This window comes from Drosophila melanogaster, chromosome 2L (assembly GCF_000001215.4).
Source record: "Drosophila melanogaster chromosome 2L".
Lineage (NCBI taxonomy): Eukaryota > Metazoa > Arthropoda > Insecta > Diptera > Drosophilidae > Drosophila > Drosophila melanogaster.
Genome location: NT_033779.5, coordinates 10833234 through 10847215, shown reverse-complemented (window position 1 = coordinate 10847215; position 13982 = coordinate 10833234). Strand labels below are relative to the sequence as shown.

Genomic DNA, 13982 nt, shown 5'->3' with positions numbered 1-13982 from the left:
ATTGCAGCGTTGGTGGTGGAAGGCTTGGGAATGGTTAGCTTAATTTAAGGATTTAAGCTTGAAAGAAAAAACTGTATAATAAGATAAGTACCTTATACTGATCCCAAGTTCTTTGTGCTTGAAAAACTTAACTTTTTCGGTTGGGCACAGGACTCCGTGCGTTTTAGTTCACAGGTCTCCAGCGTGTATAAAACTCGATACTGATCAGGCAGCGTTAGACATAAATTTTCGGCTAATCGAGGCTGTTGAAAAGTAGACAAAAAATTTCGAAATTAGTCGGGCCATATATACCATACCACCTATTCATACAGCCCGTAATGGCCGCCAAAACACCGACATACCCAGATCTGGGCAAGCTGGCCCGCGATCTCTTCAAGCGCGGCTACCATCCGGGCATCTGGCAGATCGACTGCAAGACCCTGACCAATTCGGGGATTGAGTTCTTCACCACCGGCTTCGCCAGCCAGGACAACAGCAAGGTGACCGGCTCGCTTCAGAGCAAGTACAAGATCGAGGACCAAGGCCTGACCCTAACCGAGCGATGGAACACGGAGAACTGGCTCTTCGGTGAGATTATGCACCGGGATAAGTTGGCACAGGGCCTGATGTTGGCCGTCGAGGCCAAGTTTCAGCCGGGATCAAAGTGCGTATTCCTTTGGGGATCGTTTAGGTAGCATCCTTTAATTATATAAACATCTCGGGTCAACAGTGAGGCGGATGGCAAGTTCAAGATGGGCTATGCCCAGGACAACTTTAACTTCCTGGCCGACATTGGACTGAACTCGGAGCCGATACTCAACTGTTCGCTGGTTGTGGGCCACAAGGAGTTCCTCGGCGGCGTGGGCACCGAATTTGACGTTGGCAACACCGAACTCAAGGGCTGGAAGGTGGCCCTTGGTTGGACAAATGAAACTGCCACCCTCCATGGCGAGCTGTAAGTTCCCCGTGTGACGAGATGTGGGAAGACTTTATCTTATGTCTTTTAATCAATTTGCAGGAAGAACGGCGACACCTGGTTGGCCTCGCTGTTCTACAAGGCGAGCGAGAAGATCGATGCCGGTATCGAGGTAACCAAGGGAGCCGGCGGCGGCGAAGCTGCCGAGGGTGAACAGCAGGGCGGAGATGTGGTCGTCAATCTGGGCATGATCTACCACTTGGAGGAGGATGCCCTCGTACGCGCCAAGGTCAACAACCTGGTGGAGCTGGGCCTGGGCTATGAACAGAAACTGCGCGACGGCATCACCGCCTCCATATCCGCCGTGCTGGATTGCAACAACTTTAAGGACGGAAACCATCGGTTCGGCGTGGGAATTGCCCTCCAGTGCTAAAATGACTGCCAATCACTTAACGATTTCAATTTCTAAATTTATTTTTAAGTTTATCTTTATTCAAATGACAAATATATTTTGTTCTTCATAATGGCAATATAACAATCTGAGTAATTAATTAAGCAGCTTAAATACAGGCTGTAAAATATTACAAATTAAAAGTAAATAATCTTGTTAATTTTGATCACAGCTGCTTCGATATTATTATCCAATTTCCAAAGAACTCCAAAATTTCAAGTGTGTTTAATTAAATTTTTCTTTTAATTATTGTACTTTTTATATGGCACAATGCCCATGAGAGAACGGATACGGAACTTGTTCAGAAGGAACAAGCGAAAGCGGGCTGCATCGGATTACCTGGAACCCCACGATGAAGGTGGTGGCAATGTCCAGGACAACCGGAGTGCAGAAGAAGATAAGGAGGAGAACAAGGTGGAGATGCTGCCGCCACCACCGATGGAGGGTGAGATGCCCAGCTATTTCCACGTTGGTCTGCTGGCCAAGATGTGCCTCATCCACGGCTACACCATTGGCCGCTGGAAGCTGCAGTGCACCTCGAAAACCGAAAAGGATTTCTATTTGAGCAGCTTCGGCGAGGGTTATCCAACATGGAACACTGTCTACGGCGGACTGGAGGCGTACAAGGAGAGTGGAAACTTTCATGCATCCCTCGCCTGGTTGTCGGATGGAGACTTGCTATCGGATCTTGGAGTGCATGGTGATGGGCTGGGCGGCACATGGTCCACTGTATTGAAGTCTATGGTCAGCTACCCTGAAGGGTAAGTGGGATTCGAATTTGCTGGAAGGGATTCAAGAGATTATCTTTCGTAAGTACATATTATTCTTTACAGACGCAAGTTTCAATGCAAGCTGAAGTGTGGATTCGATCGCAATCCTGGCAAAGTGGAAATGTATATTCCCATCTATAAGGAACCCTTATTGATGGGCTACATTATGATGCAGCCTGTCAAGAATTACCTCTTGGGCTACCGCACGGTGTTCAATGTGGAGGATAGGGACTTCAATATGCATGCTTTTTGCGGAGGATATAGTAACGATGTCACAGAAGTCGGACTGAAATTGTAGGTTACAACCAACATCCTCCAACCCGCAAAAAACTACATTTATATATTTCAGTGAGAATTTCAAGGCGCTGCGAGGATCAATATTCCAGCGCATTGGTGAAAAGTGGGCAGTGGCTTTGAAGGCCAACCTGTATGGAAACGTGAGTGCCAAGAGTGTCTCCATTGGAGGTCAGTACGAGTGGGAACCTGGAAGCATGCTGAAGGCCAAAGTGCGTGGAGATTCCCGCATCGGGCTTATCTTTCAGAAAAAACTTCGCGAAGACATCGAAGTTCTGTTCCACGTTGGCTTCGAAGGAAGTGATCCCATCAATGGGAAGCACAAGTTCGGCTCATCATGGTACTTCAATATGTAGGATGGCTAGCAAACATACGTTTGTATTCATTTCTATGTCATGATGGGGAGAAACTGAAAAACAAATCAGAAGTTTATGTTTCCGGTGTCAGATCGTTTAATCAAAATTTTAAATTTATACCTATTTATTTTTGCTATTTTTTTAAAGTATTTTCAAAATGACAAATATGAAGCAACGGCTGCGCAACTTGTTTCGCCGGAACAAAATGCGCGCACGGCCCACTACAGTGGCCAGTGATGCGAATAAGGAGCAGCCGGAGCCACCTAAGCAGGAGCCAAGCAAACAGAAGAAAACTAAGCAGGATGCCTCCAAGCAGGAGCCACCTAAGCAGGAAGAGCCCGAAAAGCCACCCAAGGAAGTCGAAGTGGAGATAATACCCTCGCCAACGTCAGAGGGCGAAATGCCCACCTACTTCCATGTGGGCGCCTTGGCGAAGGATTGCCTCATCAATGGCTTCAAGATCGGCGCATGGCAGATGCACTGCAGCACGCGAACCGATAATGACTTCTATCTGAACACCTTCGGCGAGGGCTATCCCACCATGAAGAACGTATTTGGCGGCATGGAGGTGTTCAAGGAAGTGGGCAACTACAGCACGTCCCTCGGCTGGTTCACCAACAATGATCTTCTCTCGGAGATCGCTGTGCGCGGCATGAACTTTGGCAGTCGATTGTATGGACTGCTCAAGTCAACAATTGGCACAAAAGACGAGTGAGTGTCCTCCATTTTTTCAGAATTTTCTTAACAGCATTAAAAACTATGCAAATTAAACCCTGAAGAGTGAGCTTTCAAACGAAGCTGAAGTGCGGGTTGGAGCGCGATCCCGTGAAGGTGGAACTGGTGGTGCCTCTGTACAACGAACCCCTATTTCTGGGCTATGTCCTGGTGGCGCCTGTAGAGAATTGGGTGCTGGGATATCGAACGGAGTACAACTTTGACGAAAAGGGATTCGATAAGCACGCCCTGTGCCTGGGCTACAATAATGGGAGGACCGAAGTGGGTCTAAAACTGTAGGTTGTCCAATAGCTTATTTAATATAGCCAACATCCCATTATATTTTACTTGTAGCGAGAATTTCGAGGATCTTCGAGGCTCGATCTTCCAAAGGATCGGCGAAGCCTGGGCCTTTGCCATCAAGACGAATCTCTACAGTTCGGAAAATGTGAAACAGTTTGCCATTGGGGTTCAGTACGACTTCCAGAATGGCACCATGGTGAAGGCCAAGCTGCGGGAGGACTCCAGAATGGGGTTCGTCTACCAATCAAAGATTGGGGAGAACATCGATGTTGGCTATCACTTGGCCTTCGATGGAGTAGATCCCATTGGTGGAGCCCATAGGATTGGCGTTTCCTGGGGTTTTCACTGTTGAAAAGAATGGTTTACTATGTACTATGATTTTACTATACATGATTAATATAAATAAATAATTTGTATACAAAGTGTTTTTCTAACTTATCTGATCATGATTTTGGTGGTTTCCGTAAGTAAACTAAGTAAAACTTATTTTTAATTAATGGAATCTGAATACTGCAGCGTATTGTACCTTATATTTTAATGTTTTATTGTTCTACAACAGTCTTAATATTAAAAATCGATTTGAAATTAACGACAATTCCATTTTTAATTACATCGTAAATCCTTAAATCGTACATAGATACTTAGATTTTTTATTTTTTTAAATCCACGTCCAAAAAACGAAGAAATAAATAAATAGAAAACGTTCACATGTTCCATATTCCACAATTCCTCCGCTATTATGGCGCGCATCTTTTAAATTATAGGAATGGATTTTCGGCTCAGCAAGCTACGGCCACACTAGCACTGCGACATATCTAGTCATCGATTATTCTGTCTCCTTTTCTTTATACGAAAAAATAGTTCAACTGTTCGGACGTGTTTATATATCGTGAGAAAATAAGGCAAAAAATAGCGTATTCCGAGTGTTTTCGTGCGTATGCAGATATATTTTTGCACTGCGCCACCTTTTTAATAAGTTATTTTGGAGAAAACGGCGTTTCAAACGAGCAAATCGAAGCAAAAAGTGCCAGTTCTCGGTGACCAAGAAGTAGGTAAGAAATAAAAATGGCGTCACATGCCAACATTCACACACACACCCATACACACAGACTAATGCGCACATTTTTCCCATTTTTGGTACCCTTTGTCATGAAATCAGGGGCCGAAATCGCAAAAACCCAAAGGTAAGTTCAGGTAAAAAAGAAATTAGCAAAGAACCAAGAGAGGCAGATTGTGGGAGTACCATGTCAGATGCCATGAGTGCTCCGCCGCCCCTTATTCCGCAGCTGCAGGAGATGCAGCAACAGCAGCAGCAGAGCGCTAATCCCGCCCAGCTCGCCCAGCAGTGGAGCAATTACGCCTGGTATGCCAACCAAAATGCTGCTTACCAGCAGCAGTATCAGCAGTACTACCAGTACTACGTACGCTACCAGCAGCAGCAGCAACAGCAGGTAACCTCGACGGTCAGTACGTCAAATGCGCCGCCGGGCTTCAGCAATGCGTTGGCTGCACCGCCGCCTCTGCCCTCAGGGCCGCCCCCTCCGCCTCCGCCGCAAATAGGTCAGCCACCTGGCCAAAACAAACAACAACAACAACAACAACAGCAACAACAATTACAACAACAACAGCAGCAACAACAACAACAGCAGCAGCAGCAGCAAAAAAATTTCGGGGGAATACGTTTTAATTTGAATTTAAACCAAAAGCGTTTGGCCGGTGCTCCTAATCCCCTGCAGCAACAACAACAGCAGCAGCATCAACAACAACAACATCAACAACAGCAACAGGTCATGCAATTGTACAATAACAACAACAGCAACAAAAAGAAGCGCAAGCGGAATAACAAAAACAAGAACTTTGAGCAATCAACATACAGCAATCCGTTTGCCAATCAAACCCCAGCCACACCCCAAGCTCCACCGCCGCCCATCATTAGCGCCAGCGATGTAGGTGTACCAATTAATCCGGACTTGAGCAAACCACCACCTCCATTACCCCTGGCCATTGTGGCACCCACAGAGAATCCCCAACACCAGAAGCAGCAGCAGCAGGAGCACATGGCAGCACAAAGAGCGGGAGAGGCTACATCCCAAACATCAAATTTTAAGCGGCCAAACAGTTTTCAAATGGCTTCAAGCGACTCCTGGCCGAATTCCCTCAACCAATATGTTGCTCGTTGCTATTCAAAGTGCAACACTGATCTGGATAAGGATCAGATCGACATATGTCTGAAAGGCAAGATTATAGCGGCGGCCAATCGCAACGAGCTGTGGACACGCGATTGGGATAACGAGCCCATGCCGACGGTGTACAGCGAGAGAGACGGCATTGATGTGGTGCTAAGCAATGTGCCACCGCCGCAGCAGCAGCGAAGCAACTACTTTCAGAAGAAGCAAGAACAGGAGAGGGAGCGAGAGAGAGACCGCGAAGCGGATAAGTCACCTGCCAAAGGTTCCACGGGTATAGTGAATCAGTTCAAGCAGAAGGGCAATCAGTTCAACAAGGCCTCGTCCAGCTACGGTTCTCATCACTCTTCGTCGTCCAAGTACTCCAGGAGTCGGTCGCGGTGAGTTTTATGATCTCTATTGATCGAATTGAAACTGTGTCATAAACCAGGATGTTTATATCGTTCGCAGGTCGCCGTCATCTTCAAACTCGTTAAAGTACTCGAGCAAGAAGCGGTACTCGCGTTCGCGCTCTCGTTCGCGTTCCCGTTCGCGATCCCCCCGCTCCCGATCGTGTTCCCGCAGTAGCGATGCCAGCAGTCCACCGGCGCGTAAGATTATTCGCAAATCGGGCTCGAACGAATCTCTGAATTTCATACCACTCACCGCGAATTTATCCCGCAAGCAGCAAAAAATGCTGATGAAGAAGGGCAAGCGCGCAGCTGCTATGGCCTCAGCACAGATGAAAAAAAAGGACACACCTCACTTTTACTCCAATCAGTCGTCTGTTGGCGGTGCCGTTGATGATGACACAGCGCGCTTGCAACAGCGTGCGGCACGATTCTCACAGCAGGGCTCCAGCTCGGCCAAAAAATCGGTCGTCGCCATTGCAAGCTCACCGTTTGGTCTCACCACGGCCAAGAACAAGAAGAAAATGGTGCAGCAACACCAGCAGCACCAACGGTCAGCTTTCTACGAAGACACAGAGGCGGCTAGCGGTATAGATCTTCTCGATTTACACATTGTAGGAACTTGTAGGGATCTAGAAAAGTCATTTTTGCGTCTTACAAAGGCGCCGTCTCCGTCAGAGGTGCGACCTGTCGAGGTGCTCACCCATTCGCTTGTTAATGTGAAAGGAAAATGGCGTGCCAATCAGGATTATCACTACGCGTGTGATCAGCTTAAGTCCATAAGGCAGGATTTGACTGTAAGTATGCGCCGAGTAAAGATATGAAATAGTGTTAACACAAATGTACTCACAGGTCCAGGGTATTCGTGATCAGTTTACGGTTGAGGTGTACGAGACACACGCACGCATTGCCATGGAGAAGGGTGACCACGAGGAGTTCAATCAGTGCCAGACGCAACTTAAGATGCTGTACATGGAGATCGGTGGTAAAAACGCCAATGCCCTCGAGTTCACCGCCTATCGCATACTCTACTACATTTTCACAAAGAATACTCTGGGTATGGTTGACTTTGTTTCATATATTTTCGATTAAAATTAACACAGCTTATGGTTTCCAGACATCACCACTGTCATGCGTTCGATTACGGCTGATCAACGTGAAAATCCTGTCATTGCGCACGCTCTTCAGTTCCGATCTGCGTGGTCGCTGGGCAACTACTGCAAATTGTTTTCCCTGTACAGGACGGCGCCTCTTATGTCCGGCCACATGATTGAATGGTTCCTGGAGAGAGAGCGCAAAGCTGCATTGCGAGTCATTATTAAGTCGTAAGTATATTATATCCACTAAATTTTAATTATTAGTAATAATAATCATTTGTTTCTTTTCAGTTATCGTCCTAACATTAGCGTTGACTATATTACCAAAATTCTGGCTTTCGATAGCTCAGAAAAGTGCAAGGAATGGCTCGACACTTTCAGTTTGCCATATGCCGCCGATGGTGCGCAAGTTGATTGCAAAAATGCAGCTGCTATTGCTATTTGAATCACACTTCATATAGAGCAGACTAGCTGGCATGAAGCCCTATTCGATTTTGTACCTGATTTCCGAGCTTTTCGGATGTTAGTGTCCTTTTTCGGACTGCGGATGCAACTCTCTTGGCCCTGTTTAAAAATTTGTGTATATATTTCTCTAGATCGCGATTCCCTTTCGTTACAAAGTTAGGACTTGAATTACTCCCATTCTTAGGCTGAAGTCTTCGCTTATTTAGGACCAACTGTTCTTCGTAGGGTTTAAAGTTTTTAGATGGAAAATAATTCAACGAAAAATGATATAGAATGCATCACAGGAAACATTGAAAACAATGTTGAAGATTTGCTCTGGAGTAGCCTTGGATTTTAGAAGGCGTACATTATTATCGATGATGCCATACTCTGGAAATGACATTACATGGAAGGATTCATATGGATTAAATTCAACATGGATTCAGCGACGAATACCTTTTTCCAGGATTAACAAAGGTGGAAAAATGTATGCCGTCTGAAATAATTTTAACATTGGACCTTATCATTTGGCGCGGTGTGCTGAAAATTTGTGACAGCGTTGGTCTTCATTACCTCTTTAAAAACTCAACCATCTTTGTATACTTTTTTTGTATACCACCAAAATCGAGCAAGATCCGCAAATCAAAACTCGTCTGAATTCAACAGCAACCTGAAACCTTAAGTGCGTGACCTTTCAATGAATATATTATTCAGGTCAAGAATTAAGTGAATCAATTCCAAATAGGGTTGCGACCCTCTTGAATAACAACCTTACTAAATATGAACTTTATCAAAACTAACACATGCAGATAAACAAAATCAGAAGCGATCACGGAACCCGAAAAGCCCGTAGGCTTTGGGCAGAGAAAGCATTTTTGTTTTTTTGTCGTTATTTTACTCATTTATACACCGTATGATCACTTCATTTTTAAACTAGTTTTAAGCTTAGGCTTAATGATTGTTGTCTTATTTAAATTATTGAAAAGGATTATACTAATGTTCTGTCTCTCTATTGTATACCTGTATATATATACAACCATCAAATCCACCACCACCACGAACTACAACTGCAACGAGATCCAGCCTGCATGCAAAATTATCGGAAGTTCAAACTCAACGTTTTGGAGTATGGCAAATTCAACCTGGTCTTCCCCGTCGCCACTAAACATCCGTGAAGGCATTCAACAAGTCATCAAATATGCACGACATTTGTAAGCTCTTCCAATTTTAATTCGCTTTACTAAAGCAGATTGTATACAAAAAGTTGGACACTTCGGGGTACCACATAAGTAATTGGCTAAGAATCTGTAATCAGTGTTTTTTTTTTTATTTTTATTAGAGGGAGTGTGATTAGAATCCTAACTATTATATTAAACAGTAATTATATAAAAGGCTAGGATTATAGGTATATTTTTAGGCTAAGCTTAACTGTTAATATATTTTTAATTTTCTTGAATGTTGGAAAACTATTGAAAAGAATTCAAGATTTCAAAAGCTCCCCTATCTATGGATGCAAACAATGGCATCCCGATTGCATGAAATGGGAGTGCTATTATCCCGCTTTTAACAATAAACGCCACAAAACAAAGCAACTGGTGTTTTCCTCTTGGTGAAATTTCCCTTTCAGCACAAGGTCGTTATTCCAACAATCCTCTTCCAGCTGCTGACGAATCGCGGGAGCTTTAGCCAGGACCCACGCCATTTAGAGCTTGTTGTAGTGTGTCAGCCGAGCTTTCAACAACATCCAAAGGATGCTGGCGAAGGTTCAGCCGCTATTTAAGGATGCTGCGTTGCGGCCTTAGCTTCAGTCAACGCGCGGCGTTCGAGTTCTTTGGATCGCGCTGAAAACTGAAATCGAAGGACCACACAGAGATAATCAAAAGAAACTGAAATTCAAAAAGAGTCCTTAAATCTTATTGTCAGTGAAGTGACCGAAAGAAGAGTGGAGAGAAATATTTATTTCTTTGTGTAATAAACTACTGTTAATAGTTACCATAAATTAATCTATTTAATTACAAGAATATAGTTTTTGAAAAGGTATGCGTACAAATATAAATCGTTCAGTTCAAATATTATGAATTTCATATTTTAAGCCACTTAATTTTATTTGCTTTAAATATCCATTACCATTAAATCCATTTTCGACACAACGAAAATAATACAAATGTATTGCAAATTCAAAATTATTAATTAGATTTTCAGATCTTTTTACGGATATGATCGTTACCAAAAAACCTAGTTGGATAAAGAACTAAACAAAAAGAGAAACACAAATTTTTTATTAACAAAAAGAAAGATGTAATTAACAAATAAAATCAGTTGGACTCCATTTATGTTCCACATTATATTTAAATATTTTGAATGCATACGAACAAGTTTACCAAACTATAAATGTAATAAAATAAATTCATTTAACATTAACCCTTTTTATATAAAAGGCTTATAAATCCATCAAATTAGTGAGTAAATTAACTCATTCCCGACAATGAATCCCGTTATCCCGACAATCCCATTATATCCCGACAATGAATGTAATGATTTATAAGAAATGTCACGAAAATCTCTTTTAATTGAACCCTATGTCAACTTAGAATTGATTGACTAATTGCTGGACCACAACAATCAGTCAATCCTAAGAACCCTCCACTTCAAGCAGCCATTTGATTAATGTCACAAAGATATCAAAATGATAAAATTTGCAATTAAATTTATTATTCGGGCATTTGGAAATGGAAAAAAATAGTAAATTGCTTTACCCCGAAAATGAACAATAATTAAGGGAAATTAATCTTTAATAACTACCCTCAAAGCCAAACGACTCAAATTGAATTAGTAAACGCGAAACCCCATTAGGTAATTAGGGTTCTTCAAGATGCGGAAATCAACTCCTTAGCATGTAGTCAACAAAATATGTTTATAACAAAATTTCCAACATAAATTGAAAAACAATTAGCAGTAAAAAATAACATCAAATTGAGTGCCAAGAAAACTTTTTCGGGAGGCAGTGGGCCAACTTCCTGTGAAGCTGTCACAGCAGCCGATGTCAAACGGTTGACAAGGACCCATCCTTCTGTCCCATCCACGTTTCGCCAGTTTTCTTCATTTCGTTGTTAAGATAATTATAATATTCCTGATGCTTGGCGGGCCATGGTATATTGCATAGTCGAGAAGGTAGTTCCATAGAAACTCAGCGATACGTATAATCCGGAACAAAAAGCACTGCAGAATATACACTAAAACTATATTAGTTTTATGTATATTGTGACGACCTTTTCATATGCAGGCAGATGCACTGCAAATGATTGAGGAACAACTTTTCACCATTAGCTAAGTTATTTCGAAATGAAAGATATCTCCTTTGAAGATTCAACGCAATGTTCGGCGACTTTTCCCTTTCACATGTCTAATGCATACCCAAATCAATTTGCGAACAAATCAGCCTTTCAGCTGAACCTGCCTTCCATTACTCACACCTTGCATATAATATGTACGTAATATGCAATGTTCGGCATATTTTTGAATAACAATAAATAAACATTCAATATTGACTATCAAAATGCGAACCGCAGCTGAGGCTGACATTACAAAGGACGACAGGAGTATAAATTTTGCAACATTATGTGTGAATATTTAATACACTTGCTTAAGGATGTGGGCGTACTTGGATCCGCTGCTCGGCAAAGGCGAATCCTTTTTCACACAGGCATAAAATCCTTCGCAGGACTATCCCTTTCATATGTTAATCCAGAGCCGGTTAGTCAGCATTTGGGGGGGAAATAAAACTTGTTTACCTTTCCTTTTTTTTTTTGAGCCAACCAAAGGGATGGCCAAAGGATTTTCTTCACTTTACGAGAATCTTCAAAAATGATGTGTTATTTACCGAACGGTCTTTCGTTCATTTTGCAAGTGCTCAGCTGACTTGGGGTTATTTCACAATTTGCATTAGCATAAAATAAATTTTGAGCGATGAGAACAGTTTCTCTGATAGAAACATGTCAATTTATTAGAGCTCTGCGGGATGCCAAGAAATCATGTAAAAATTCAGTTTTTAAATATATTTTAAATTTCCTTATAAAATTATGAATACATTAGCCATTTTGTTTGGTTTGTGTTACTAAATGCTTGCTAATAAAAATTGTTGCAGAAACTGGTGGGATAATTATCCTTCGTCTTGATTACCATTTAAAATTCTACACCATACTTACAACATCTCTATTGTTATACAAATTACTCGTGCTTAAGCCAATTTAAATAGCAATTTAGTAAAAATACCCTAATTATAGAGCGCAGGCTCGCCTTATTTGCCTTGGATATACATAAGTATGCTCCCAAATCCGACTACCATTCTGGTCAGGATTCGCAGTTGACCACAAGTCAAGGCCTTGGCTGAATCCACATTACACCTGTGTGGGTGGGAAACCACATGCCCATTGTGCTGGCTGTGTTGTGTCTACCATTTAAATGGTTTTTCTTAACAGATTTGCTGGTTTTCCACTTCCCTTTTTACAGTTTTGCATTGTACTTGGCACAATTTTTTGTTTTTTTCTTTTTTAGGATTTTTTTTAACCGCTTTTCTTTGTCCCCCAATTGTACGATTTCCTTTGGTTTTCATTTCTTCACGCGGCTGTGTTGTCATTTGAGATAATACGAAAAGCATTCAGCGCCCGTCGTCGTTACGGTTTTGCCTTTGATTTTATTCAAGGGTTTATTTTAAAGCAATTGATTGGATTTAAAACGACGTGGAGGAGCAGTGCTGGAGGAGCTGAAGTGTTGACAGTGTAGGAAATCTCAGATTTTCCACTTGCTGCCGGGGAAATGTGATTGAATTGTGCTTCCTGTGAAAGATCTTGTGCGTAAAGCCTCCTTCGGGAAATTTTATGATTTCCCCCTTTTTCGGTTCATAAATCGGACTTTAATTTCTAACTCTTGCTAAAAGTCTTCACAGCTCTATTTTCACAAAATGTTTTTCTGATTTTGAAGGCATAGTTTTCCAGAGCATTGAAGTTGAATTCTTTGTTTTAACTAAATTTATTGGGTCGACTATTTATCGTATAAATATTCATTTATGAACCTGGCTTTCTATAAATATATAGTTTAATGATTATTTGAAGCTTTGATAAATAAACAGTAGAAATAAACGAGTGCTCTACTCACAATTTATACTTCCATTGGCGAATGTACCCCACTGCGTATGAGCAATATAATGAAAATAAATGTAATTTATATTCATAGTATCCAAATAAAAAGGAATTGTGAAACTTTCTTCCTGTTATTTACCATTCAATAGGTTTGCCTTGAGCATTCAGGATTATTGTTTTACCCCATTTAATTTCCACTCAGCTCATTAGATTTTAAACCAACAGAGACTGACAAACAACTATAACCAGAGGCACTGTCTGAAATACTCCCGAGAATAACCACCAGTGTTATTTGCCTTTGGTCTGATTAAGCTGGCAACGAGGAAAAGCGAGCGGAAATGAAAAGCAGACACCGCGTTTTCCAGTCCATGCTGAACATTTGTAGCAATTAAAAGCATCTTTATGGCAATTTGCCGCTGCAAACCACAAAACCAGACGCCTCCGCGCCGCTCAGCCGCGTAATAAATTTTCTTAATCAAAAAGTGACGAAGTCCCTGCCGCTCTATGAAAATTCAATTAGTTTACCTTTAATTTGGTGGGTGAACCGGCAGCTGGCCTATTTATACACTCCGCTTAACCTTCACCTTCAACGAGAAGTGTGGCAAAGTGGAGGCTCCTGATTAGAGTTGCAAAAGTTGCAGACAACATCTGCTGAGCCCTTTGGTTTGTGCCCTCAAAGGGCTTTAATCATTCATTCGGCAGCCAATTTTCACGCTGTTTTTCCCCATCAGATGCTGTTTCCTTTTTCCTTCCCTAAAAACAAAAACCCATTTCCATTCGCGGCTCGTTCATTTGTTTGGAGAGCACTTGTCTAACCTCTAACTGCCTGAAAAAATGTGCAAATTTTAAAGATGACGCATCAGTTGAGCTGACTTGCAAAGCAAAGTTTGGCACAACCGAAGATTTAATTAAATTTTTTTAATCTAACAGCAGGAATAATATGAT

The 13982-nt window shown here is 42.1% G+C and overlaps 5 protein-coding genes and 1 non-coding gene across 10 annotated transcripts in view; all 6 read left to right on the top strand.

The window, feature by feature from the left end:
* The first annotated feature begins 171 nt into the window (after positions 1-171).
* Porin2 lies at positions 172-1428 on the top strand. 2 transcript variants are annotated; one of them, NM_001273435.1, is made up of 4 exons: positions 172-252; positions 312-643; positions 710-934; positions 998-1428. In NM_001273435.1, the coding sequence occupies exons 2-4, from the start codon at positions 318-320 to the stop codon at positions 1326-1328; spliced, it is 882 nt and encodes a 293-aa protein (NP_001260364.1). In that variant the 5' UTR covers positions 172-252; positions 312-317; the 3' UTR covers positions 1329-1428. The 2 variants fall into 2 exon arrangements, with proteins under 2 accessions (NP_001260364.1, NP_609462.1); NM_135618.2 differs by having other exon boundaries at positions 172-643.
* Positions 1429-1551: 123 nt separating this feature from the next.
* CG17140 (uncharacterized protein) lies at positions 1552-4202 on the top strand. 2 transcript variants are annotated; one of them, NM_001038808.1, is made up of 5 exons: positions 1552-2107; positions 2180-2410; positions 2466-3477; positions 3546-3776; positions 3835-4202. In NM_001038808.1, exons 3-5 carry the CDS (start codon positions 2924-2926, stop codon positions 4133-4135), a joined length of 1086 nt encoding a protein of 361 aa, NP_001033897.1. In that variant the 5' UTR covers positions 1552-2107; positions 2180-2410; positions 2466-2923; the 3' UTR covers positions 4136-4202. The 2 variants fall into 2 exon arrangements, with proteins under 2 accessions (NP_001033897.1, NP_001033896.1); NM_001038807.1 differs by lacking the exons at positions 1552-2107; positions 2180-2410 and having other exon boundaries at positions 2814-3477.
* CG17139 (uncharacterized protein) lies at positions 1552-4202 on the top strand. Its single transcript, NM_001038809.1, has 5 exons — positions 1552-2107; positions 2180-2410; positions 2466-3477; positions 3546-3776; positions 3835-4202. The coding sequence occupies exons 1-3, from the start codon at positions 1617-1619 to the stop codon at positions 2764-2766; spliced, it is 1023 nt and encodes a 340-aa protein (NP_001033898.1). The 5' UTR covers positions 1552-1616; the 3' UTR covers positions 2767-3477; positions 3546-3776; positions 3835-4202.
* Positions 4203-4618: 416 nt separating this feature from the next.
* On the top strand, positions 4619-9484 carry CG6700 (uncharacterized protein). Of its 2 annotated transcripts, none has more exons than NM_135615.4 (6): positions 4619-4835; positions 4943-6349; positions 6420-7155; positions 7211-7415; positions 7476-7683; positions 7747-9484. In NM_135615.4, the coding sequence occupies exons 2-6, from the start codon at positions 5028-5030 to the stop codon at positions 7898-7900; spliced, it is 2625 nt and encodes an 874-aa protein (NP_609459.1). In that variant the 5' UTR covers positions 4619-4835; positions 4943-5027; the 3' UTR covers positions 7901-9484. The 2 variants fall into 2 exon arrangements, with proteins under 2 accessions (NP_609459.1, NP_001162944.1); NM_001169473.2 differs by having other exon boundaries at positions 4619-4831; positions 7747-9356.
* mir-4987 (mir-4987 stem loop) lies at positions 6740-6871 on the top strand. Its single transcript, NR_047933.1, has one exon. It is a non-coding gene; the product is annotated as a mir-4987 precursor RNA (primary transcript).
* Positions 9485-9704: 220 nt separating the features above from the next.
* Positions 9705-13982, top strand: part of Nos (Nitric oxide synthase) — a 33238-nt gene continuing 28960 nt past the window's right edge. For both annotated transcript variants that reach the window (NM_078817.4, NM_001032069.2), the window contains exon 1: positions 9705-9936. The gene's annotated coding sequence lies outside the window, so the exon portion shown is untranslated. The remainder of the gene's footprint in view (positions 9937-13982) is intronic.

What these genes read in the sequence shown, in the direction of transcription:
- Porin2 (NM_001273435.1), top strand. Translation starts at nt 318, where the DNA reads ATGGCCGCCAAAACACCGACATACCCAGATCTGGGCAAGCTGGCCCGC. An exon ending in AAGTTTCAGCCGGGATCAAA is followed by an intron (nt 644 to 709) that starts GTGCGTATTCCT and finishes TCGGGTCAACAG; the next exon opens with TGAGGCGGATGGCAAGTTCA. An exon ending in GCCACCCTCCATGGCGAGCT is followed by an intron (nt 935 to 997) that starts GTAAGTTCCCCG and finishes ATCAATTTGCAG; the next exon opens with GAAGAACGGCGACACCTGGT.
- CG6700 (NM_135615.4), top strand. Translation starts at nt 5,028, where the DNA reads ATGTCAGATGCCATGAGTGCTCCGCCGCCCCTTATTCCGCAGCTGCAG. An exon ending in CCATAAGGCAGGATTTGACT is followed by an intron (nt 7,156 to 7,210) that starts GTAAGTATGCGC and finishes ATGTACTCACAG; the next exon opens with GTCCAGGGTATTCGTGATCA. An exon ending in TTGCGAGTCATTATTAAGTC is followed by an intron (nt 7,684 to 7,746) that starts GTAAGTATATTA and finishes GTTTCTTTTCAG; the next exon opens with TTATCGTCCTAACATTAGCG.